General features: G+C 39.2%; 1 protein-coding gene across 2 annotated transcripts; it reads left to right on the top strand.

Annotated features, from left to right (window-relative positions):
* The first annotated feature begins 2,423 nt into the window (after positions 1-2,423).
* Positions 2,424-21,150, top strand: INSIG2 (insulin induced gene 2). Of its 2 annotated transcripts, none has more exons than XM_052662584.1 (5): positions 2,424-2,805; positions 9,291-9,415; positions 12,513-12,679; positions 12,860-12,959; positions 20,825-21,150. In XM_052662584.1, the coding sequence occupies exons 1-5, from the start codon at positions 2,562-2,564 to the stop codon at positions 20,876-20,878; spliced, it is 690 nt and encodes a 229-aa protein (XP_052518544.1). In that variant the 5' UTR covers positions 2,424-2,561; the 3' UTR covers positions 20,879-21,150. The 2 variants fall into 2 exon arrangements, with proteins under 2 accessions (XP_052518544.1, XP_052518545.1); XM_052662585.1 differs by lacking the exon at positions 20,825-21,150 and adding an exon at positions 13,975-14,459.
* Positions 21,151-26,206: the final 5,056 nt, after the last annotated feature.

Consider the following 26,206-nt stretch of genomic DNA (forward strand, 5'->3'; position numbering starts at 1 on the left):
TGAATTGCAGCACGCCAGGCCTCCCTGTCCATCACCAACTCCTGGAGTTCACTCAAACTCACATCCATCGAGTCGGTGATGCCATCCAGCCATCTCATCCTCTGTCGTCCCTTTCTCCTCCTGCCCCCAATCCCTCCCAGCATCAGAGTCTTTTCCAATGAGTTAACTCTTCGCATGAGGTGGCCAAAGTACTGGAGTGTCAGCTTTAGCATCATTCCTTCCAATGAACACCCAGGGCTGATCTCCTTTAGGATGGACTGGTTAGATCTCCTTGCAGTCCAAGGGACTCTCAAGAGTCTTCTCCAACACCACAGTTCAAAAGCATCAATTCTTTGGTGCTCAGCTTTCTTCATAGTCCAACTCTCACATTCATACATGACTACTGGAAAAACCATAGCCTTGACTAGATGGATCTTTGTTGGCAAAGTAATGTCTCTGCTTTTGAATATGCTATCTAGGTTGGTCATAATTTCCTTCCAAGGAGTAAGCGTCTTTTAATTTCATGGCTGCAGTCACCATCTGCAGTGATTTTGGAGTCCCCAAAAATAAAATCTGACACTGTTTCCACTGTTTTCCCATCTATTTCCCATGAAGTGATGGGACCAGACGCCATGATCTTAGTTTTCTGAATGTTGAGCCTTAAGCCAACTTTTTCACTCTCCTCTTTCACTTTCATCATTAGAAGTGCCATATTTAAGTTTTAAATAAACTAAGATTGAGAGAAAATATCATTTATGTACTGAGGTGACAATGCCCAGGATACATTGTTGGATGGGATAATAGTAAGTTATGAAAATGGTCTATATAGTACTTTCCCATTAAAAAAAATATATTGGTATTTATAGGGGAAAAAAAAAAACCATCTAGGGGAGTGTGTAAGAGTTTGGGAGGCTGGACATGATGATGTGAATGAGGGTTTTGGAGCCAGACAGACTGCATGGATTTGAATTCTATTTTGCTGTCTTACTAAGGGTGGAAACTTGAGTGACAACCTTTCTTTGCTTTTTTACCTCACCTGTAATATGGACATAATTACACTTACCTGTTAGGCTTGTGAAAATTAAATGAGTTACCTTATGTCAGGTACTTAGGATAGCTCATGTGTGCCAAGTCGCTTCAGTTGTGTCCAGCTCTTTGCGACCCTATGGACTGCAGCCTACCAAGCTCCTCTGTCCATGGGGATTCTCCAGGCAAGAGTACTGGAGTGGGTTGCCATGCCCTCACTCCAGGGGATCTTCCTCACCCAGGGATCGAACCTGTGTCTCTTATGTCTCCTGCACTGCAGGTGGGTTCTTTACCACCAGTGCCTTACATAGTCTCAACTGTTATTTGCTTTAAACAGACAAGGGGACTCTGGAGACATGGGTTCAATCCCTGGGTCAGGAAGATCCTCTGGAGTAGGAAATGGCAACCCATTCCAGTATTTCTTGCCTGGGAAATCCCATGGACAGAGGATTCTGGTGGGGCTACAGTCCATGGGGTTGCAAAAAGTCAGACATGACTGAGCATGCATGCATGCTCTTAAAACTCACTTCTGGGTACAAAGGAAAGATCACTTTGGTTTGTCGAGGGCAGGGAGTGATGGTGAGTGAATACCTAGAATGGCTGTACTTGCAAAGTTCTAGGTTTTACGAATCAGATGCCCTGTGCCTCGAACTCCTTAGAATTTAGCCAAGAGGTTATTCTGTTTTCTTAGCTCTTCCTTATGGTTCCTACTCCAGCTTTCTCACAATAGCTCTCATGATTGTGACAAAGGTGGACTGGGTGGCAGCAGGGGTGGTCACAACTCTGGCCTGGGGACAGTGGGTCAGGTCTGCTTTCTGTGCTTGATGTATGTGTTAGTGAATGGGTGGTGGTCTGTTTTTTATAGGGCACTTTTGTGCAGAAATTCACATGTTTAAGCATTAAACATTAAAAGAATAATTTTATTCCCCTATGGAGATCGTTCTCAAGAGCAAGTTACATTTTATTGAGAACAGTAAAACACTAACAGTCAGAATATGCCGATTTTCTGTAAAGTTCTGTAAAGTGTAAAAATTTCTATGTGAATCTCCAAGCCCTTCAGTGACATGGGCTTGGAGATTTGGGTAGAAGAAACAGAGACCTGGAGATCTGATCTTGTGGTTTCTCCAATAGTAAAAGTGTCTCAGATAGCCTGAGCTGCTTTTTTCACTGATGTGGGGCAAGCAGGGTCACTAGTTCTGTCCTGGTAAATATAAATTTAGCACTTTATTTTTTATTATAATATGCATATAAAAATGTTTTTTACATCTTCTTATTCCATAAATAACTAAATAAGCATGTAAACTTGTCATTTCATTATTTGTTCTTTAAAAGGAACTAGTATTGAGATCAGGAAAACTGTATAGTCATTTATTAGGCATACATTGATTGCTTTTTTCTTATCTCTTGCAGGATTTCTGGTAGGTCCTGTTTTAGGACGAGATGCAGAACTGTTGAAACACCAGTCTGCTTTGGTTCATACAATCAGCTTTTTCAGCTGGGAAACCATTTCTTCTTCCCTTTTTTTTTTTGGCCGACTTAACTGAACTTATGAAACCATGGCAGAAGGAGAGACAGAGTCACCTGGGCCCAAAAAGCGTGGTCCATATATCTCATCTGTCACTAGCCGGAGTGTGAACTTGATGATTCGAGGAGTAGTGCTGTTTTTTATTGGAGTATTTCTTGCATTAGTGTTAAATTTACTTCAGATTCAGAGAAATGTGACACTCTTTCCACCTGATGTGATTGCAAGCATCTTTTCTTCAGCATGGTGGGTACCGCCGTGCTGTGGCACAGCATCAGGTATGTGAAGGCTGTTTCTGTAACACAGAAAGACATTAGGATAAATGACTGTGGCTATTGTCTGGGAAATAACTTGAAAAAGTCAGCACTACTGGGTTGTAGTTTAAATACAGTACAATGCGCCTGTTTTAAGTGATGAGTTTAATGAGTTTAGATGAATCATACATTCATGTAACCACCCCCACAGTTCAGCTATCGAACATTTCAGGTACCCTCTAAATTCTTTTGTGCCCTTTTGCAGCTTACCACCAGCCTCAGGCTGAATCTGGATTATTTTCACCTGTTCTAGAATTTAGTATAAATGGAATCATAGAGTTCTTATTTGTTTGTGTCTGATTTCTATGTGACCCATAGGACCTTTAAAAATTCAGTCCTAAAAACAGTCTTGATTCTCTTAAGCATGAGGCTTTTAACCTCTTAATTTTGTTCTTTCTTCAACCCATCTCATATAAATTTATTTGAAATTATTTTGATGACACTGGTTTTAAGGTTTTGATGTATGTTATCGTCTAGTTTTTAAAGTAAATGAAAACTTGAAAAATGGAAGACAGTTGATCCTTGAACAGCACAAGTGTGAAGGGTTATGTGTGGGTTTTTTTTTTTAATAAATATGTATTACACAATCTGAGATTGGTTGAATCTGCAGGTGCAGAACTGTGTATACAAAGGACAAACTGTAAAGTTACAGGCGTATTTTCAATTATACAGAGGGTTGTTGTCCTTAAGTCTCAGTGTTGTTCAAGGGTTGACTGTAATTTTATACAAATTTAAAGCCTCATGTTATTTTTTAGATTTTTGTATATGTTTTTTTCTTCATATCTTGTTTTTAGATGTATTTTCAGAATAATAAATTCTTAAAGAGAAGTAAGACAGATTGTCTTTGATTAAAATCATTATTCTATTAGTTTAGATCTCTCTTTGTGGGCAATGTATATTGGATAAAGTGGAGCATTTCTGAATGCTGTATTGATGCTGCACTTCTATAATGGATAGCTCTTTGGCTTTTTCTAGTGAGACCAATAGATTACTACTACTTTATGTAATAAAGTAATAGATGTAGAAGAAAGCCATTCTCTTCTACCACATGGGTAGAAGAGAATTCATTATTTTATGAATATCTGTTTGGTATCTCACACTTAATATATATCACTACCTTTCAATATAATGTAGATCTTCCTTGATTTATGTCCTAGGGCTAGAGGGCCAAGGGTGAAGAGTTAGCTGTGAGATAGCTTTAAAATGATCTTGTGAAACTTATTGGACACTTACATAATCCCATTGCGTGGATGGAAAGGCATTTTTGTGGTAAGGTTTCAGCATGGTTTATATACTGATGTCTCACTATTATAGTATTTACCTTAAAAGAGAACTTGTAAAGGTTATGATTCTTCATTTCCCTAGGGCTGCTATTATTCTCTGAGAGAACAGGTGACAGTTCAAATAGACAAAGGGAAGAAAGCATAAATGATATTTTATTATTCTCTATTGTATTCAATATCTACCAGTCCTCATGTGTTTTCCTTTCTTTCATTTACATTCAGAAGAAAACAGTTTTCCCAACAACTTTTTCTACTTCCTTATTTCCTCCTGTAGCAGAGCTGCTGACCCTGTACAGGAGAAGCTTTTCAGGACTTAGAGGAGTGTGTCTTTCCAGAATAGACAAAAGGAGCAGTGGGGGAGGAAAACCCTTGTTTTATTGAGTGTCTATTAATGTTTTGTCTGTCCCTTAATCCCAGGGATCTGTAGGGCAACCTTGGGAATGAGATGTTTGCATTGTGCCTATTTTGAGGGGATGAGGAAACAGGAGAGGGTGTCAGTGAGCCCAGGGTTCCAGAGCAGGGAGTGGTATGGCCACATGACATCACATCATCACATGCTGGGGAAAGGCACAGAGGGAGCCACTCTTCCTCCCCTCTCTGGGCTGCCTCTTTGAGCCTTCCAGACTCGGTGTCTGGCCTGAAGGTACAGTGGCCTACAGTGCACTGGCCTGTGCTGCACCTTCTGGGGAAGAGCTGGAGAACCGGCCTGAGGTTTCGTTGCATCTCCCTCACTGGGAGGAGCAGGGGGTACATCTCTCCCTGTGATGTGGGCACTTTTGCCACAAACTCACATTTAGGAAGGAAAATTTCTAATGTTAATGCTACATTTCAGTCACCCTGTTCCTACTTTCCTACCTTTTCCCAACCACTGGCTTGTCACAGTTACCAGCTTAACCTCATATCATTTCATGTGGAGTATTTACATTTACACTTCTTGCTTAAGTGTTTCTTCTGAAAGCGGTACATTCCATTAGGTGCCCAGGCAAATGAAAGGAGAGATTCCAGTTAAGTCCACTCCTGATGGTGTTGGGTAGGTCATGGTGTTTAGTAGGTGGGGACAAGGATATCAGGTTTGTGGAAGCTGCCGTAGATGGAAAATAGATTCTTACATAATTGCTGCCTCCCCCACACCCCAGCTCCAATTTTAGGGAAAGTGTTTAAAAAAGGTAAATGCTGTGAGAAACAGTGTGTACAGTTTATGTGTGTATATGATATGTCTATGTTTTTGTGTATATATGTTGCTGTGCATTTTCAAAGTTCTCTTGGCTCTTATCATCTTAGATCAGAAAAACTGATAATTATCCTTTGATTTTTCTGTCCAATCAATGTTTGTAGACCGAGCAGCTACCTTCTGGAGCATCTCCGAAATCACCACTTTGTACATGTAAACCCTGTTCTGGGAAATTCACTAGTGGTGCTTCGGGAGGGGCAGCTAGTAGAGAATCCTGGTAAACTCCTTTGGATCCCATTTTCCTTTTCCTGGTTCTCTGTTTTCAGTTTGATAATGGGCAGTATTTCAAGTTGGTTAACGTTTTTAACTTGCACAGAGCATTAGAATTGGAGTTAAGAACCTCTTGAATGTGGTTGAGAGCTACAAAGGAGTATTTCTGAAGAAAAGATAGGAAAAAAGATTATGTAGCTAAAATAACTGGAGAACTTGACTGACAAATCATTAGTAACTAGACTGTGTCTGTGTCTATGAAGTGAATATCTGATTTAAAAATGCAAAACAAACATCTTTTCTGTTGACCCATGCAGTCAGTCACCCTGTTACTGGAGAGCCTTACAAGGCTCCTCCTTTCTCTCTCATGGCCCACACTGGGTTTCCAAGTTTTCCATCTCTCCCATGCCTCATCTCGGTCTAGGCCCTCAACCACTCTGCTTGGAATTTTCAGTCATTTTGTTTTCCTGCCTTGGATTTTGGCTCCCTCGCCCCCCCCCCCCCCCCCCAAGCCCCTCCTTTCCTGTCCTGTGTTAGACCCTCACTACTGGAAGAACGTTTGTCCCTCTATCTGGCACAAGTGTGATGGTGTTATTTTCCCAGTGACTGTGGGAAAAGTCTCTTTGTATGGCCTGTAGGCTTTGCACGGGCTTTCCACCGCCTGTGGAGCTAGTGGTAAAGAACCTGCCTGCCAATGCAGGAGACGTAAGAGACATGGGTTCCATTCTTGGATTGGGAAGATCCCCTAGAAGGGGGCATGGTAACCCACTCCAGTATTCTTGCCTGGAGAATCCCATGGAGAGAGAAGCCTGGCAGGCCACAGTCCATGAGTCACAAAGAGTCAGACACGACTAATGTGACTTAGCACATGGCCCCTGCCAGCTTGTATCCTTCTCAGAGAACTTCTGGACTCTTCAAACTCTTTCTGCCTAAAGTTACCAGTTTTCAGATGATACCAGGAATTTTCTGTTGTCTGTGCTTCTCCTCAGATACTTCCCTTTGATTAGAAAGCCCTTTCCAGACCACTCAGCTGCTGAACACACTACCTTAAGGGTCACCTCTTCTGTGTTACTCTCCTAACAGGCTTACACCCTCCTCCCCTTGGCATATGGCAGGAGAGACGGGACCTTTGGGCCCTGTTAGTGCTGCCCCTAACACGTTACTTCATCAAATTGTTTCTGTGGTCACTTAGGGACTGAGTCACGTCTTCCTCATTTACCCTTTTTAAATCCCCAGCAAATACGAAGAACCAGACACACTGTGGGTTCTGTTTCATCTTGTTAGATGAACACATTGCTCAGCCTGTCATAGTTTTCCATGAAAGTATATCTCATTCCATTGTTGTGCTTGTTCAGCTCCCTTTCCTTGAAAAATGTTTGACTTAACTTTTTTTTTAGTGGAGTGCTGCATTAAACACATTACCATGAAAAATAATGACTTGATGTTTTACAAACTTCTCTTGTTTTTGGTCTTGGTAGCCTACAATTAGTTACTTGGAAATAACTGAAATACATCCCAAGAAATGTGATTTTTGCCGCAGAGAACCATCTGATTAAGCAGGACTGTGTTTGCATATGGTTTTACACAGGCATGATTTTTAGTCTCTTGTGTTAAAATAAGAAACTGGAGGAAGAGGACAGGAAGACCAGACACATTTCTGCTGAGCTCTCAACACAGCCTTCCTGCACTGTAGATGTTGCTCTCAGACTCTGCCAGGCCTCTATTTAAAGGAAAGAAAAAAGACATTTAATGGGAAGTGACAAGCTCCCTCGAATTCTCCCTCTCAGTGAGCATCCGAGAACCATGCAGCCTCGATGGGTTTGATTTTTATTGGCAGATCCCAAGGTTGGCGGCATGGCAGTTTAAATTTCTTTCTGTGTTTTCACTTTGTCTCCTCAGTTGTCTCTCACTTGTGAGTCTGACATCACGTGCATAAAAATATAGTCAATTTTACTTATTTATATCTTTACCTGCACATGTCAGTACTCTCTATGTGATAATTCTCTACCTATGGCATCAGTTGCTGAGGAAAATTGACTTGGAATGCCTGATCTTAGCTGATAGCCTCAGCAACAGGCAGAGGAAGGGAAGAGGGAGCAAGAACAAGGAGCGACACATTGAGCTGCTAGTTTCATGACCCCTTGAGAACGAAAAAAGTGGTAATATTCATTCAGATATATTTCAGCTGTTAGGCATGCTTGTTCCCACTTTAACTTTGTAGAAATTTGGAAATACTGTCAGTCTCACGGGATATTAGAGCAGAACCTTTTAAATAGGAATATAATTTGAAACTTTAAAATTTACTAGTAGTTGTTGGAGCTCTGCATTGCTGAATGTGTTGCTAATGTCTTGATGGTCTGTGAACCTTTTATCCTCAGCAAAAGCCTAATCGGAAGAGCCCATTCAGTTTTGTGGATTAGAAAATGTATATATCATTGCAACATCTCAAATCCAGATGGCATGGTGCCTTGTGGCCTGTTTCTATACTGTTCCATTTGTTTGCTAGCTTGTGATTTTTTTTATTAATTGATTTTCATTTTTCCTTGAAGATAGGATGCATTGTTTGTGAGCTAGAGCTAACCAATACCAGCCCAGGCAAGGGCTTCTAACCCTTTGGTCTCTTAGGTTTGGGTACCATAATTTCATGATTCATTGTAGGTAATACTGGACATTTTAAGCATACTTTTCAACCAGTGTGACAGTTGTGTGTTTATTACCAAATGGCAGCATAAACATTCTGTTTTTAGGAAGATTATCAGACTAAAGCTGATATTTCCAGATATTTCCCAGATATTAAATTTAGCCCATAGAAGTACATTTTATTCATAACTTGTTGAAAAATGTTTTGGTTCATGAAATACTCTTTTTTTTTTTTAAATCAGTAACTTAGCATTTTAAATCCTCTCCCACTAAATGAGTAAAATGTTGAGGTTTGACAAGAATTTAAGTTAAAAATTGAATTACTCATAATTAATTGCACTGTTAGCTTTCAATATGTTCTTTCCAAAATGAAGAAATATTCTAAAATGATTTCTTCTGATCTTTTTAACAGTGAATTTCAGTTTTTACTGAAAACGTGATTCTGTATACCATGTTTTCTCCATTTTTCCTCTGTAGATTGAGTCTTACAATAGATTTCTGTTGCGAGTTTCCCTGCTTTGACAGGCTGATCTAGAGTCTCATTAGAGGGCCAGCTTGAAAGGGAGTGTCAGGACAAGACATTAGATGGGGGGACAGGATCCTCCATATAGCAGTATAGCCATAGCCATCTAGTAGTATGTGTGTGATGAGCTTGTACGTGTTTACACTTCAAGCTTCTCTTTAGATTTGTGTCATTTCATGGCATGTTGCGTGGTTATATAGCTTAAAGAGAACATTACTTAACTGCTAACTGGTTTGGTGGTTTCCAAGTCTCAGAGATAGTAGTAGTAGAAAAGTGGTGTGACTCATCTCTAGTCCAGTCTGTTGAATTCTGAATCGTACAATGAAATACTGTTTTGCCTGTTGTAATTGAGACTGCTGTTGCAATCATTTACAGCGCTGTCTTCAGCGGTGTTATCCCCACTTTTTTTTTTCTTTTGGGAGGTAAGTTTATAGTATCAATGATTAATGTTAAGTAAGTTGAAAAGCTTTTCTAGAGAATCTTTGAAATGCTTATGATGGTTGTTGTGCCGCTTAGCTTAACCATTGGAGATGACTTAATTTTTTGCTTTTCTCCCCCACAGCTGTGATTGGGTTATTATACCCCTGCATTGACAGGCATCTAGGAGAACCGCATAAGTTTAAAAGAGAATGGTCCAGTGTGATGCGGTGCGTAGCCGTCTTTGTTGGTATAAATCACGCCAGCGCTGTATCCTTTCTGCTGTGATGAGATGCATAATAACAAGGCAGCTTCCGAGAAACCAAAGGTTAAGCAGACCCTTGCAACCTCACTGTTGTCGAATTGTGATATACCCACTTAGTCATAAAAAGAACACATGCCACATTGTTGAAGCATCTATGCAAGTACAGTGTGGGGTCCAGCCTTTCACTTCAATTCCTATTTTTCAATATCACTCAGAAACTTTGTACATTAAAAAAAATTTCCCTATTTTTCTTTAAATTAGGTTACTTCATTACCTCCATCTAGTTTTGCTAACTCGAACATTGAAGCAGGTACATTTTCAAAGGAATTTTTTTTCTTTCTTTATTTAAGATTTGCCAGTAAGGACATGTGGTGACTTCAGGTACTAGATGTTTTTTTGGCTTGTTTTGTTTTCAATTTGAAATATATATATATATATATGTATATATACTTTCTGTTTTTAAAGACTGTCATTTGTTGGTGTTAATCAACACCCACAAACCACATAAATGTTCTTAAAAGGGGCAGAAGTAGAAGTAACCAATTTATAGACCTGTGTTCAAAAAGAACTTCTTTTTCCTAAGTTATATATTCTCAAAGTTTAATCATTTTAAGGATTCTGATGTTTTAATTTACTGATTCATGAGTGTTTTCATAATGTTCTGGCTTGAAGGATAAAGTGACGTCTATTTCCCATCTCTCCTCTGCCTTCTACCCCCTCCCCAGAAAAAGATGTCCCCCCAAGAACAAAAACTTTTGCCCTCATAAGGTTCTTATCCTGTCATCCTCTCTGCCTCCTACCTGAACCCCTGTCCCTGATTTCCCTCTGTAGACGAGGATCTGGGAAATGCTAGTTCAGTCTTCCCTTTTCTAGAAGATACGGCTTAGAAGGTGGAAGTAAAGAGATCTGTGACTCAGACTGTGAGGTTTCCTCTTGAAACTCTGTGCTGGGCTCAGTTAGCTGAAGAGAGGATGTGTCATGGGGCAAGGGGATTGCAGTGTCTCTTACCAGAAAGTATCAAAGTGATTGTTTGGGAGAAGCTGGAGAAGAGGAACCAAGGAAAGAAGCTGAGTCCTAGATTCTGAAAACACATCTTATCTCTCTGTTCCCAGTTGTGCTGGCTCTTGGAGATCTGTGAAGCCACTGGAAAATGCCTCAGTGGCTCTTATTTTTGGTTTTTCCCTTTCTTTTTGTCTTAAAAGAGTTTCTCAACATGTTTAGTTTTGTGAAATCTTTGAGAATGAGGATTTTATAACAAACAAATCTAGTGGTTAGGAGGGCTTTAGAAAGACAGACTCATGAATATTATATCTGGAGGAAAACTTAGAAATCTCCTAGTTCCATGTTTTCTTTATTAAGATAAGAGAAGGGAAAGCTCTAGAGATTCAGTACTTGGCTAAGTAATTCATACTGCAAGGCTGTGCCAGAGCTGAGTCCAGACCCTGGAGATCCTGGTGAATCTAGGAACTTTCCGTTTCTGACCCAGGAGCCCTACAAGTGTGTAAATTCATCTCTGTCTGCTGGATTAGACCTTTCTATCCTAGACAGTTCAGTTCTTTTTAAGTTGAGAAATTTAAATAACCTTTTCTGGAATTTAAAAGATTTACATGTCTATTTTAAATTCTTTGCTTTGGTGGTTCTTTTCTTCCTTGCTAAATGAAATCCTTAAATATAACCATCTCATCTGTTCTGTTCATCCTTTAAGCAAAATACAAAATTTTTACAAATTTTATAACACAGACTTAATATTAGATTGCTTAGACTTTAGAAAGTCACATTATAATATTGTTAAGATTGATGTTTTTACCTGTTCCCTGGAAATCTCCTTATTTTGCTTTGACTCTTATAACAAAGTTAATTTAGTTAGCAAAGATAGAACCCAGTTAATGTCGAACTCTGCTCATTACAAGAGTGCTTATTACATAGAGAAATCAGAGAACTCAAGCATTTTTTTTGGAGTTGGAGGTTTAAAAGCTTCTAAAGAATAAAAGCTTTTTCAGAAAGCATACCCATAGACTATAGGTTTCTTTATAAGTCGAGCCTAAGCAAGGACTGATTTTGAGTGGTCCTTGACTGCTGAGACATAAGAAGGCTGGGTGTTCAGGGTACCCGCTGGTTGGGTGGGAGAGGGGGGATGGTGGTATACAGCACAGTGTTAAAGGAAGTGGAAAATGGTTTTATTTGGAGCTTGTTCTCTCTTCTCTGTAGTTGCAGCATGGCCAGTTAGTTTGGCAAGATATGTAGTCTCCTCTGGGGAGCTGAATATAGAGCCAAGATGTGGCCTTTGGGACATAGATAATGCCCTTTTAATGATACTTGCAATTAATTCCTTTAGTGTAATCCTATGGCAAAGAAATTAGAAAATTGAATTTATAAAGCTTCATTTTGCCTAGAGATTTTGGAGTAGAAAAGGGCTGTATATTTGTGAATAGATGCTTAAGTAGGTGACGGAAATAAAATATCATTTGAGCGAACTGTCCTATACCAGAAAGTCTCAGGAACCAAAATAGCTTGGCAGGTTGGAAGATAATGTTCACTTCAAGGCTTTCTCCTCAACAAATTAAAACTAGAACAGTTGACATAATAGAAAGGGATAGTGTGTCCTTGGTACTCTTGTTTCTGAACTGCATTATTATAAAATGTGTCTGTCAGTAAATCATATAGAGACTGTGGTACCCTGTTAAATAGCTGTCAACTCTTCTATTTTCAAGTTCCTGTATGATTTTCAAACAATTCTAAACCTGTTTGAGAAGTAATAGTGGTTTCCATTTTAGCAAAAGTGTGTGCCTTTAGCAATACTTGTATTTTGAAGCTCCCAGTTACATTTTTTTGTGAAGAAAGCGTTTCTTAAATAATGGATCTGATCTGATAATTGGAAATGTATATACTGTGCTATTTTTTGGAGAGATTGCACATCACATCAGTAAGATCTATTAGTGAAGTATCATGCCATCATAGTTTTAATCCTCTCTAGTCTTGTACATTGTATTAAAAAATTGAATGCACTCCAGTCTCAACAGTAACATCTCTTATTTTAGAAAAATGAACAGATGATATTATTTGGTTACAAATTTTAAGATGACTCTTTAACACTGATCTCAGAAAGTGGATTTTGATAACAACATACAGTTGTCTCTCACTCTGGCTGCACTATCCATTGGATTGTGGTGGACTTTTGATAGATCTAGAAGTGGTTTTGGCCTTGGAATAGGAATTGCTTTCTTGGCAACTGTGGTCACTCAACTGCTAGTCTATAATGGTGTTTATCAGTAAGTATTCTTTTCGGTGCTTGTTTCCTAAAATAATGATAAGTGAATTCAGAATTGAGATTTTAAAATTGCATTAGCCACTTTAATTTTCAGAGTAACTTATTTCCATTGTAATTATCTTAATAGTGTCATTGTACTTACTTCCTATGTGAGCTGATAAAAATTTTTCTGTTATTCTAGATATACATCTCCAGATTTTCTCTATGTTCGTTCTTGGTTACCATGTATATTTTTTGCTGGAGGCATAACAATGGGAAACATTGGGCGACAACTGGCAATGGTAAGCTCATGCTTATTTAGTCACCTGTCTGTTTTTGAGATGTAAGATAAATTTTCTCCAAAGGGCAGTGGAATAAATCACTTGGAAGAATTTAATTGCAAGTGTATTAAAAAATAGAAAGAACCTCTGGATAGAAAATCTAAAATATGTTACTGATAGGTGATATGATTTATCCTCCAATTTTTATTAATTATTTTACTCCTCTATACAGCTCTACTCCATAAAAAAGGGAAAGTTTTAAAAGTGAGAAGAGGCACTATTGATAATAATGTTGCTACAGTAGATATAAATTAGGACTATTTCAGCAAATCAAGATGTTTGATCACTTTAATTAAGAAGGAAAAGGACATTGTTGATAAGCCCAGCCATAGATGTCAAGTCAAGGAGTAGCATTCAGATGCCACAGCACTTTCATGAGTAAGTGCTGTCACTTTTACCATTTTAGCCACCTGAGAAAATTGAGTGGTTTACAATGCTAGATTTGGTAACCTAACCTCCCAGTTATCCTAAATCCATTGGTTTACTTTATTTTGAATTATGGGTATATATTTTTATAGCTCTATTTCTAAAATATTGTTTTGATTTGAAACTTTTGCTAATACAGTAGATTTTTTCTTTTCAATTTTTAAGTTATTTGAAAAAATATCTGAATTTGCGATATTAGTCCTGTCCTGAAGTGCATAATGTTTCCTTTGCTTGTATGCCTTAGTGAGTGCACAAAGAAGTATATTTTGCCTCCTTTTATATTGTCAGATTGATCTAAATTATATACTGTTGTCATTTGGTTGTAATGCAGAAATCTCATTTTTTCCTGCTTTTGACTATGCCTCTAGAGTGTGAATTTTCTTTTTTCCGATCATAATGGTCATTTAATCCTAATAGTTGTGCAACTCTTGGATTCTTCAAGGAATACAGTGGGCATATGCTAATGAACTATTACATTTAGACCTTTTTAGTTTATATGGAAATTGCTATTCAAAATCAACTTACTCTGTTAACCTTTTAATTTTTACAGTATGAATGTAAAGTTATTGCAGAAAAATCTCATCAAGAATGAAGAAGGCAGAAATATATCTTTTGTACAGAAAAGCAAGATGAAAAAGGCATGCAAATGATAAGATAGACCAACAAAACTTCGAACTATAAAATTGCCAGGATGCAGTTTTTCCCTTGATTGGTGTGTGTATATACACACACACACACACGCACACACATATACATACACATATATATACACACATACATATGTTACTGCAATCTGTGATTGCTTCATCTGTAAATCAAGTACAAGCCTTTATGTATTTGACTTAAATAACTGTAAAATATATATATGCTACATTAAAAGACATGTTGATTAATAGATGACATTTTTAAATTAATTTTTTAGGTATACCATATATCGTATCACAGTATTGATGTGCCAAAATAATTCTGTTACCGTCATGCAGACTATAAGAGTGCTTTGAACAATTTATAAAGTTGATGAAATAAAATACGAGGAAAGCCAAAAAAAAAAAAAAAAAGCGAATGGAAAGCTGGTATATTCTCTTTCACTTACTGTTGTGCCTTTTTATTTTTCTAATTACAGCAGTGTGAGTTATGGATGCCCTAATGTGTGGTTAGTTTCTATTTTAATGTCATCTCAAAGAGCTTTGGGTATTTAAATATATGATGAAAAAGAACTTCCATGGAATATTTGCAAACCTGAATTACTGGAGAGAGTTCAAAGAGTAATTTTTTGTTTTGAGAGATTTTACTGGAGGTGAAAAGTGACAAGCAGGAGAGTATATCAGCATTAAATTGTTTTGAGTCTAAATCTAGAAATTAAAAGTAGGGACCATTGAAAAATTTAACTAGAATAAATATGCTTTAGAAATACAAAACGACCTTCTGCAGTGCCACAGTGTTAAGTGATATTAACTGTCAATTTCAATGTAGTATCCCACTACTTTTGTACATGGAATGTATAAGAAATCCCAAACAGGTCCAAGTGAAATTTCCAATTCTCTTGGGTTCTATAATCTATTGGATTCTATAAAGTAAACCATTTGAGCTGGGCTGCATCATATGATTTATTGTCAGCGGATTGCCATCTGGGGAGTGGATGGGCACACGATGTTCTATGTATTCATGTGCTCATTAGTGAACAGTTCAGGAATATATTATTTAAGACTAAATTGGGAGGGCATACTGTGCACGTTAAAGATCCTGATAATAGTTTCATGCATATCTTTCCAACAGCTGGAGGCTTTGAAGTATGATTTAAACATACTCTTAGTTAACTTTTTTCTCCAGTTTTTATATTTTTTTGAAATAGATGGCATTTATCTGATAAACAAGGGCAAAATCTGCTTACTCTGGAAGTGTGTGTGTTTTTGTTTGTATGTGTCTGTATATGTTGGATTGAATGAGGGAGAGAATGTATATGTGTGTGTGTGTGTATGTGTGTATGTGTGCATGCGTGTGCATGCACGCATGTGCTGCTCTTGTAATGTCAACTAGATATTTTTTCATTTTTAATTTGAAAACCATCGCTATCAAACAGATCTTATATGCCAAACTTTAATCTGCTCTTATGTTTTAAGGCTGAAAGTATGAAAATCCTAAGATTTCATATTGAATATATGTACACAGTCTTAACTGTAGTGGTGGTAAACATGCTACTATAATTTATTATTCTATCTTCCAGATAATGTTATTCATTTAGAACAAATAAGGTATATTTTTAGAATCAACTTTGTAAGCACTATAAATCTTTAATAAGTTATAAGGTCTATGATGTGTTTACTTTGGAAATTGCTGTTTAAAGCAAGATGTATTAAATATATAATTATTATCTTAGTTAAGAGTCTTCTTCTTTGTGATTAATCTTAGAATTTTACTACTGAGGATTAATTTAATAAAATTTAACATGTATGGTTGAATTTATTAAGAAAAATGAAGGAAACTAGTATTAGTTTACAGAAACTGAATGATTATTACTTTTAGTTCTTGAATTATTTTCCTATCACCTAGAAAACAAGAAAAGGTATTTCTGACAAAAATAAAATTGTTTTGATATTTTGATAAGTATATTTTTTTCTTGGCAATGGAAGAAGATGGTAAATGTATTTTAATATGGATGTATTGGCAGTGCTTCCTGGCATTTATTATTTAAAGTCTCAAATGTTGACTAGTTGGAAACTGAAACTTAGAATTCTATGAAAGCACAAGCAAAAAATTAAAATTACTAGCAAGAACCCTGGTCATACTGTTGTTATAATCTTTATTTGTTAGCACTGAACTACTTTACCCTCATTGAGGTCATTGGGTCCTCTCTGTGTGCATCTGTTTCACACATCTAGGGGAAATTCAGATTGGGTCAACATCATTAAATACTTCTGTAATCTTTTGGCTCACTTACCTGGATAATGACATAATGTTCTTTGTAAGGTAATTCTGCAAGTGATGGTCCATGAATAGTAGTGTCTTAGCTTTGTATGTATGAAAAAGTCATTCTTGAAGAGCAGTTTAGCTGGCCATAGCATCTAGGTTCACAGTCTCCCGCCAGTCCCACCACTTTGAAGATTTTTTTAACTTGTCTTCTGTCATCTAATGTTGCAGATGACACGTCTCCTATTAGTGTAATTTTCTTCCCTTTCTAGGTAAGCTGTCTTGTCTTTCCAAGAGCTTTTTCATGAATTTCCCTTTATCCTTGAGGTTATTTGGTTCTTCCCTGGTAGCTCAGATGGTCAGCCTACAATGTGGGAGACCTGGGTTCGATCCCTGGGTTGGAAAGATCCCCTGGAGAAGGGAATGGCAACCCACTCCTGTATTCTTGCCTGGAGAATTACATGGACAGAGGACCCTAGTGGGCTACAGTCCATGTGGTTGCAAAGAATCGGGCATGAATGAGGAAGTAACACTGTCTTGTCTTGTAAGACAATATGTCTTGTCTCTCTAGGCACTTTTTCATAAATTTCCCTTTATCCTTGAGGTTATTTAGTTTCACTTTTACTTGTTTCATTTTAAAATTTGTTTTCATTTTTCTTGCTTAGTATTCAGTAGGTACTTTCATTCTGTGGGCTCATATCTGGAAATTTTAAAGTGTGAGTGCATGTTAGAGTCCTCTGGAGTCTTATAAAAATGTGCTGATTGTGAATCCCACTCTCAGAGACTTAATATATTATAATTGACCTGAGGTGTGCTCTGAGCAATAGGAGTTTCATAAGTTCCCCATGTGATTCTAATGTGCAGCCCAGGTTGCCTCTCACAGGTGAAGATACATGTAATATAAGGTGGAGGTTCTGGGTGAGAGAGATGTAGTGACTTTGCAAATGACAAGTGAGGAACGCATTGAGATACATTTTGGATTAAATCATGTGAGCTTGTTTACTTGGGTAGAAGTTTTTAGGAAGAAGAAATGTGAAAGGTGACTTAAGTTTCCTTTCTTGGAAAAGTAAGTGGATGGTATTTCCATAAACCAAAAGAGGAATGCAGAAAAGTAGATAAATAGATAAGAGTTTGATTTGATATATTGAGGCTGAGATGTGTAGAAGGCACCTGGTAAAGATGATTATATGCAGTTGGATATTTGAGTCTGTGTTATTGGATATAATGAGGGAGTCATCAGCATATGACAGTAATAAATGCAGCTGTAGGAGTGGATGAGATCACCTAGGGAGCATGTTACAGTGAAAAGGAGGAGATCTGAGGCATACTGGCCTGTGGGCAGAGAAGCTGGTGAAGGAGATGAAAGGGCTGTGGTCAGAAGCGGGAAGGAAAACAGAAGAGTGATATGGAAGCCAAAATAGGAGGGAATTTCAGGCATGGTAACTGGTAGGATGAAGTGCAATTGAAAGGAATAATTGACTTCATAAGAACAGGAAGTAATACCTTATTGTTCTATGTTGACAAATAGTCTTTTTTCTAACCTATTTTACCTTAACATTTAGAGTATATCATTGTATACTAATAACTCACAAAATATATTTGAGAAAAGCTTGATCACGTGGGTTTCCCTGGTGGCTCAGACAGTAAGGAGTCCGCCTGCAATGCAGGAGACTCGGGTTTGATCCCTGGGTTGGGAAGATCCCCTGCAGAAGAAAATGGCTACCTACTCCAGTATTCTTGCCTGGAGAATTCCATGGCCAGACAAGCCTGGCAGGCTACAGTCCATGGGGTCTCAAAAGAGTTGGACACGACTGAGTGACTAACACTGATGATGTACTGTCATTTGTTAAGTGTGAGGGGAGCTGGGTCATCTAGAGAACTTTGGAAGAATGGTGGAGATTTGGGATCTAACTCTGAAGAATGGGCTTAGGACCTGACTTGAAGCAAAGAAAGACTTTTCAGATAGTTCTGAGGCCATCAAGGACCCAGGTAAGGCTAGAGATCAGATGTTTGCAGCAGAGCCAGTTGACATGATTGTGTCATGTCCAAGCGGGCTAGTAGCCCAAGCGTTAGGCCGTTTGTGATGGAATATATTGAGTCTAGTGGAGAGTTTGTTGGTAGACATGGCACAAGGCTATGTGGAAGATTAATGGAGGCTCCTAATGCAACATCAAGAGATTTATTGTGGGATCCAGACGAACTGAGGAAGGAAGTCGGATCAACAGTGCTAACTTGGCAGCATGGGAGAACAATGTGATGGTGAAAGGACAGCAAGTCTGAGGAGGCCAAAGACCCTGTTTGATGGGAAGGGTGATAGGCTTGGGGTTTGCAGTCAGAGGAATTTAGTGGCTCATTTCAAGATCTCGAGGTCCAAGATGTGATCTGAACAACTGTATTTCCATAGTTCACAGAAGTGGGTGGAGGTCCAAAGCCTGGGTGACCAGCTGTTGGTAGCAGTATGGATGCTACTGAAATGATTGATCCCAGAGGCTGGGTGGAACGGAAGGTCTCGTCTGTAGGCCTAATGCCCATTTGAGTGAAACAGCTTATCCAAATGCTTGATTGTATTGGAATTCTAATCAGAGTCCCTTCCTCTCTTTATGTGCTTATTTTCAGTTGTTTCAACATCCTAGGTGATTTAAAAACTCATGCTGTTTATGAGTAAATCTACTGATCCTGTTCAATCAGAGATCATCTCTTTAATTCTGTACAATTTTCTTTCTCTCTTTGTTGTTACTATTCCTTTGTTCACCTTCTCTGGTCTTCTGAAATTCTTCTGTTTGGGAGGTCTTTGATCTTATGTTCCTGTGTTCTATATACCCCTTAGCTTTTCTCTATTGTGCTTACATTCTGGAAGAATTACTTAACTGAAACTTCCAGCTCAGTGAATTGCTCTTCAGCTGTGCCCATTCAGTGTTCAACCTATCTGTTGAATTTTTAATTTCAGTGATGACAATTTAAATTTCCAAGATCTCTGTTTTTGGGGGGTGTATATATGTGGTCATTCTTGCATTTGCTGAGGATATTAATTAATCTAAAGTTCTAAACTCTTCCAAAGAGCAGGGAAGGGCAGGATGAGCCTGTGCCAGTCTGTCTGTGGGTGTGAATGCTCCGCAGTCTACCTTAGGCCCCCTCTCAGGCCTCTCTGAACTTAGTGCTCACACAGCTTGCAACTGGGAACAGATACCGTGTCTCTGTCTGGTCCAAGGTGGCCAGTAGAAGTGTCAAGGGGCTGGCCACATGGCTACTTCTGTAGGAAGACTCCTAGCCCACAAGGTCTGTTTGCCTTGGTATTTTGGGCTCCTGTATTAGCCATCTCTGGTTTCATTTTTAGCACATCCTTTCCTTGAGTGTTTGAACTGTGATTTTTCTCTGTCTGTCTGCAGTCAGTTGTTTTCTTGCTTTCATGGATTCCTTGTAGTGGCTAGTCCATGGAGAATACTTCTCTTTACCTGGCAGTATAGTAGATTCCTTTTCCTTTTGAAAATCGTTTGTTGTTTCTGTGGATTTGGGGTAGGTGGGAAAAGCTACAACTTGACCAGTCTGCCGCCTTGATTCAATCTTCCTCACCATTTTTTTTATACCATAAAGTCTTAGCATCTGCCTGATCATTTGTCTTTACATTTCAAAAACTCAGTTTAGTTGGGAACTGAGATAAATGGATGAAGTTTCTTACTTGGTCTCAATAAAAATTGGAGTGTGGAAGTTTTTTTTATTCCCCATTGAAATACATTTATTGAATTCACTGAGATCATTGTGCCAGGAAGGGTAAGTATCCTGATATCAGTTCCTTTATGCCTCCCTTCTTTTTATCACTGATGAAATCTGTGAAACCTGTCATCTTTCTTTGTGATTTACAAGACAGACTTTTCCAGAGTACGTCAACTGTTCCGAAGACAATGTTGTTAAGGATCAGCTTTGGCAGATCAGATAGATAATGATGTGCCTGTGAAAGACTGGGCTATTGATGAGCCTTGTGTTGAAACTGATTGCCATATATGGGCAGTTTTTCCCTTTCACTGTTGCCCTGGTTGTACTGTTTATGAGGATGTTCGTGAACAAGGGACAGTTTTATTTTTAATCAGAATTCTGTGCCAGCACAAGAGTGTTCCACTCTGCTTTGCCATGGTAGGATTTATAACTGCCAGTTGTTCTGTGGCTTCCCTTAAAGGTGGGCTTTAAAAGTAATGAGCACATAGAAAACATTTCCATTTAAAACAGTCCTTTTATTACTGTTCTGAAATTAATAAATTCATTTAGTACTACTGTGTTTCCATGAGTTTGTTCCATTCGCAGGATTTTGTCTCTCTTTGAAACATGTTTTGAATAACTTACAGAATGTGATCATGGACCAATTCATTGTGATGAGCAACTGAGCAGACAAAAGAAAGAATCTAAGTGTTGAATCTGTTTGTTTTAGAAGAAGAGTTTCTAAAATGTATTCCCTGGAAATTTCTGCCGTTGAATGAAACTCATTTCTGTTCCCTTTGTAGTCATCACATGTCACTCCTAGATCTTCCGGAAATGTCTGCCCAACCAAGTTATGACAGTGGCAGTTCTGTTTTTAAACAGTTCCTTCTGCTTTGACAAAACCTTGAGATTTTGCAGCAGGACATTACAGGAAGGCAGACTGCTGCCCCGTCATCTTAGGATCAACTGGAAGCAGCTGCTGTGCTCAGTCTCCACACACTGGGCTTGGGAAGGCTGCAGACTGATAAATTGAAGATGAAGGTTAAAGATATTTGTAAAGACAAATCTTTGTGGAATTTTCTATGCCTCAGATCTGTCCAGGAGGGAAAAGCAGGTCAGGATATGTTAAAGTGAGTCTTTCCAGAATATATGTAAAATTCATAATAAAGTTGAGTCAAATTCAACTCTTTTCCCCCAGAAAAAATAAATTAATGATCCTTAAGTCTTTGTTAGGATGAGTTCTGGTCCTGTGTCCCTGGCTAACCACAGAGGCTGGAATGTGTGATCCTTCCCATGACAGACAGGAGGACCAAATACTGGTGATCACTGGCAATGCCTACAGCAGCTGGTTTAAAGCATTTTGTAGCACTCTCTTCCCACTAGAATATTTTTCTTCATAAATGATTCATAGTGAATACAAATACAAGACAATGAAAAATTTGGAGTGTTAAAATTTTGCGGGAGGAGAAGGGGATGTCAGAGGATGAGATGTTTGGATGGCATCACTGGATGGATGTGAGTTTGAGTAAGCTCCAGGAGTTAGTGATTTACAGGCAAGCCTGGTGTGCTGCAGTCCCTGGGGTCGCAAAGAGTCGGACAGGACTGAGTGACTGAACTGACTGAAAATTAAAATCTTTAAAGTACATAAAATATAAACTGTGTATCCATGTCCCAGAACAGTGGGGAAGAAGGAAGAACTCCACTTTTGTCTTCTCCTATCATCTGAAAGTGAGAAGGTGTCGGAAATTAATCATTTCCTTAGTGCTTCCTACAAATGTTGCTGCCACCCCTGACAGATACTCATCGTTTTACAGCTGCCAACTTCCATGATTTTCTGAATGGTGGAGCAGGATTTCAAAGTTGGGTCTAACTTTGCTCCAGCAGCCAAGGATTCTTAGCGCCACATGGTACTGTCCCTACAAGTCCCTGCAAGCTGTTTAGCCTGTGCATTTCCAGCAGAATCCCAAGACCACTGCTAAGTGTCTTGGCACCAAGGCACCTCTGACATGAATACACCTTGAGTTCACACGTTTAACATGTTTACTTCACTCTGGAATCAAGGTTCTCTAGTCAACAAAAGTGTTGGAGAGTCTGATGACTTCAGCCATGGGGGAATGCCTGAACTCTGAAGCCTCTCTAGATAGCAGACTTTTCTACTCTAGCCTCTATAGGCACAGTCCCATATGGAAATCTGACAGCATAGAAAGGATGTGTTAACAGGTTTTGACTTCTGACCTTTAAGTTCAGTCTGAGAGAAATCTGTGTGAGTTATTGTGCTTGCTGGTCTAGTTTTTGATGTGCTTGTAATATAAATACTGGCCTGGTGGGATCCATCCGTGCATACGGTTTGTATAGACGGTAAGTTCTGTTAGAGTAAGACAGGATGTTTATATGGTAGCCAGGAAAGGCCCCTGGAAGGCAAGGGCACAGGTACTGATGAGTCAGATCAGCTCGAGGAGGGGAGGACAGTTCTCTTGGGCATGAGATGAACAGGAAAACCACATGGACAGACAGGTGGATATACTCTGAAGACTCCAAAGGTGGGTCTGGGTGTAGTGAAGGTGGCAGGTAGAGGACGTGGTGGGAAGTAGAACCTAAAACAAGGCTTCACTTCACTTTGGGGTTTCTAAATATATTTATTTGTTTTTATCTATTTTTGGCTGCACTGATCTTTGTTGCTGTGCAGGCTTCTCTAGTGGTGGCAGGCAGGGGCTACTCTCCAGTGTGGTACACGGGCTTTCACTGCTGTGGCTTCTGCTGTTGTGGAGCACAGACTGGGATGGGCGGGCTCCAGTAGTTGTGGCTCCTGAGCTCTAGCGTACAGGCCCAGTAGTTGTGGCCACTGGGCTTATTTGTCCCCAGGCATGTAGTATCTTCATGGACTGGGGTTGAACCTGTGTCCCCTGCACTGGCAGACAGATTCTTAGCCCCTGGCCCACCAAAGAAGTCCCTCACTTTGGTATTTAAATGGCTCCCAAAGAGCTTATAGGCAGGGTGTGCTCTGCTAAGGGGGGACCCCCACCTGCCTGTGGGGTTACTTGTGGGAGTCCTGCAAGTTGGGGCTGCCCCATCTAGCACAGCTCAGAGAATTCCCATTAGCATCAGACTTGTACTGAAAAAGAACATCCTGTGGCTAATGAAGGTGTGATCTTGAGGTTGAGCAGAATCAGGAAAGAGCCTTGGAAATTTAGTCAAACTCAAGCTTGAACACCTGAGGAGTTATTTACAGACTAGAACCCCAGGCAAGGGGCTTTGCAAGTGGCTCAGCAGCAAAGAATCCACCTGCCAGTGCAGGAGATGCAGGTTTGATCCCTGGGTGAGGAAGAACCCCTGAAGGAAATGGCAACCCACTCCAGTGTTCTTACCTGGAGAATCCCATGGACAGAGGAGCCTGGTGGGCTGCAGTCTATGGGGTCGCATAAGAGTTGGATATGACTTAGTGACTAAACAACAACAACCCTGGACAAGTCCCCCAAGCTCTTGAAATTTCAGTTTTTCCATCTCCGAAATGGAGATACACCACCACCTTCCTTAGAGGTCTGTTAACATTAAACACAGTAATATGTAGACAGGTTTCCAGTAAAATATTAGTTCTCTTGTCCCTGCTGTTTGTTCACTTCAGAGTACAGGTTCTGCACCAGCACATGGACATCCCGTCTGTATCAGGAAAACTCCTTTCATGTTTCCATTGAAATCGAAGGAAGCAGGATGCAGGAATCCACAACACCGATAACTACTGTCCACAGCTTCCCTCACCAGGTTAGTCAGCAGTGAGCTGGTCCCTAGGGAAGCGGGAGAGAACGCTTGCTGGTCATTGTCATTCTGAGAAATTGTTTGGCAGGAGGTTAGGCCAGGTTGGGCTGCAGTGTCATCCAGGGAGGGAAGCTCAGGTGAGCTGCCGCAGGACGGCATGAGGACACCAGAGGGAAAGAAGGATGTGGGAAACAGGAGATGGGTTTTGTCAGCATCTTACTCTTGCCTGGGGATGACGGCTCTGTCCTCATACTTTATAGTGTCACAACCATGAGAGTGCACTCTACCGAAGAAGGAGTTACATTTTAATTAGCCGCATGACACTGGATCTCTAGCCTATCAGTCCATTTCTTCAGGCCTCATCTTTTCAGATTATTTTTGCCTGTGTCCGCCACTTGCCTGTGCCTTTCATGTATATCAGAAGGAAATCACCAAACAGCCTGGGAATCCTGTTACCAGACCTCAGGATATTAATTGTCGAGTTCTCCCCAACGGTTACACAAGTGCTGAAGAAGTGGTTCTCTTTCAATAGTGTCTTGTCAAAATGCCAGGTACAGTTTGTTTTTGACATTTGCTGCTACTGTTAAATAATAGTCTTGCTTCTGTCATAGCTAATGTTGACTTGAAGGCGTTTGGAGGGCATTTCTCAACTCCAGCCTTAACAGTGAGACCTGGGTCTTGACAGATATTTTTTCTTGGTTGCCCAAGGCAACTGAATGTAAGGTTTGCAACCTTTGCTTTTCTAAGCTCAAGAAAATTTCTAATGGGCATACATCATTTAAAACTTCAGATCTCATTGTGCACATGTGCTTGTACTCATAGCCATGAACACCTACACACATGTACAAGTTGAAGTTCTTGAAGTTTTGCCATCCTGAGAATGACATTTACATCAATTAAATAGTATCCTGTTTTAAGATCCCTTAAATCCTGGCTGTTCTACCTTAGTAAACCTTTATTTGTTAGAATGTCATACTTCATTACAGAGCTCTTTAAAAAATCGCTAAATGGTTTTATTGTTTCTGTATCTGCAGTGGAGCAAACCTCGAGCACTGCCCAGCAAGCACTGTGTGCCATCTGTCAGAGAATCAGGGCTCTCCACACACAGCATTCTCTTCTGTTTGAAATTTAATTTATGTGACTTTCCCCCACTTTTGTGTGTGGAGGCATCTTTTGAATTTTTCCTTCAGTGTCTTATAGAACAATGTGTAGAGGTCTCCTAATGGGATCATCATTCCTGAGATGCTCACCATTTATGAGGGAAAAGAGGGGAAAGTAAGATAAAAATTGGGCAACGCAAGTGAGAACTGTGCAAGAATTCTGTGGAATTGTGTAAGAGCTGGCATCGTTTGTATGTGAAGAGGCCAAGAACCACACAGTTGGTTTCAAAATAAATACCAAAGGAGTAGTTAATAGACAAATCTGTTTTGCAGTTTCAGAAAAATAGAAGCACGGCAGTCATTAGGGTTTCCTATAACTGAGGCATCTTGGGTTTGGTGTTTTTCATGGGGAGCCATAGATTGTAAATCTAATGGGTAAGTGTCTGCCATGTCCGGCTACACATTTTCTTCCACTACAGCTGTGTCACAAAATTGATCTTCAAGTTTTGAAAAACTATTTTTAGAGATTTCCAAAATTATAAAATCTGAGCATATGAATTACTATATGGTCATCTTTCACTTACTCCCTCTCTCTGCTTTAATCCTAATTTTATTTAGGAGTATAGTTTTAGATGGCAGCCATTTTTCTTCTTCTGAGATCAATATGAATTCATTTAAAATCAAGATGTGATTATCCCATGATGACTCGTATAATATTACATAGCAACTTAACTGCACTATAAGATTCAGGGAGAAGAATGACAGAGCTAGAAGAGACCCTAAAATTCATCATGGGCAGCCCAGTCTTGTCATTTTACAAAACTCACATTGGTTAAGTGCTTGTCCCCGGTCACAGAGCCAATTAGTAGCAGAATGAGACATTTCAGTAGCTTTAACGGGGCATTAACATTTCAGTTCATGAAAAATGTAGATTTAATTTTATAACTCGGCAAGATTTATGGCAATGTTGACAACTGGTAGAAAAGGGACATTCATGAAGTATGAATGTATCTGTTATAATGGGAAATTATTTGTTGCCTTAAGTAATAGCTGGCACGTTATAACACTGAGTATCTATTATATGATTTACATATACCACCTCATTTAATTGCCCCATTAAAGCTATGATATAAATACTATGTATGATCTATAATATAATATGAAGAAACAAAGGCTTATCCAGATGACACATAACTTGCCAAAATCATGCAAGTAGACGCTAAGCTGAGGATAATTCCAAGCCCTCCTCCTTCCCAGGCTGAAAGATGCAGCTCTTTACTGTCTGTACTGTCAAAACAGAAATACGTTAGCGGAACCTATTTCTTTCTTTAA

This window comes from Budorcas taxicolor, chromosome 2 (genome assembly GCF_023091745.1).
Source record: "Budorcas taxicolor isolate Tak-1 chromosome 2, Takin1.1, whole genome shotgun sequence".
NCBI lineage: Eukaryota > Metazoa > Chordata > Mammalia > Artiodactyla > Bovidae > Budorcas > Budorcas taxicolor.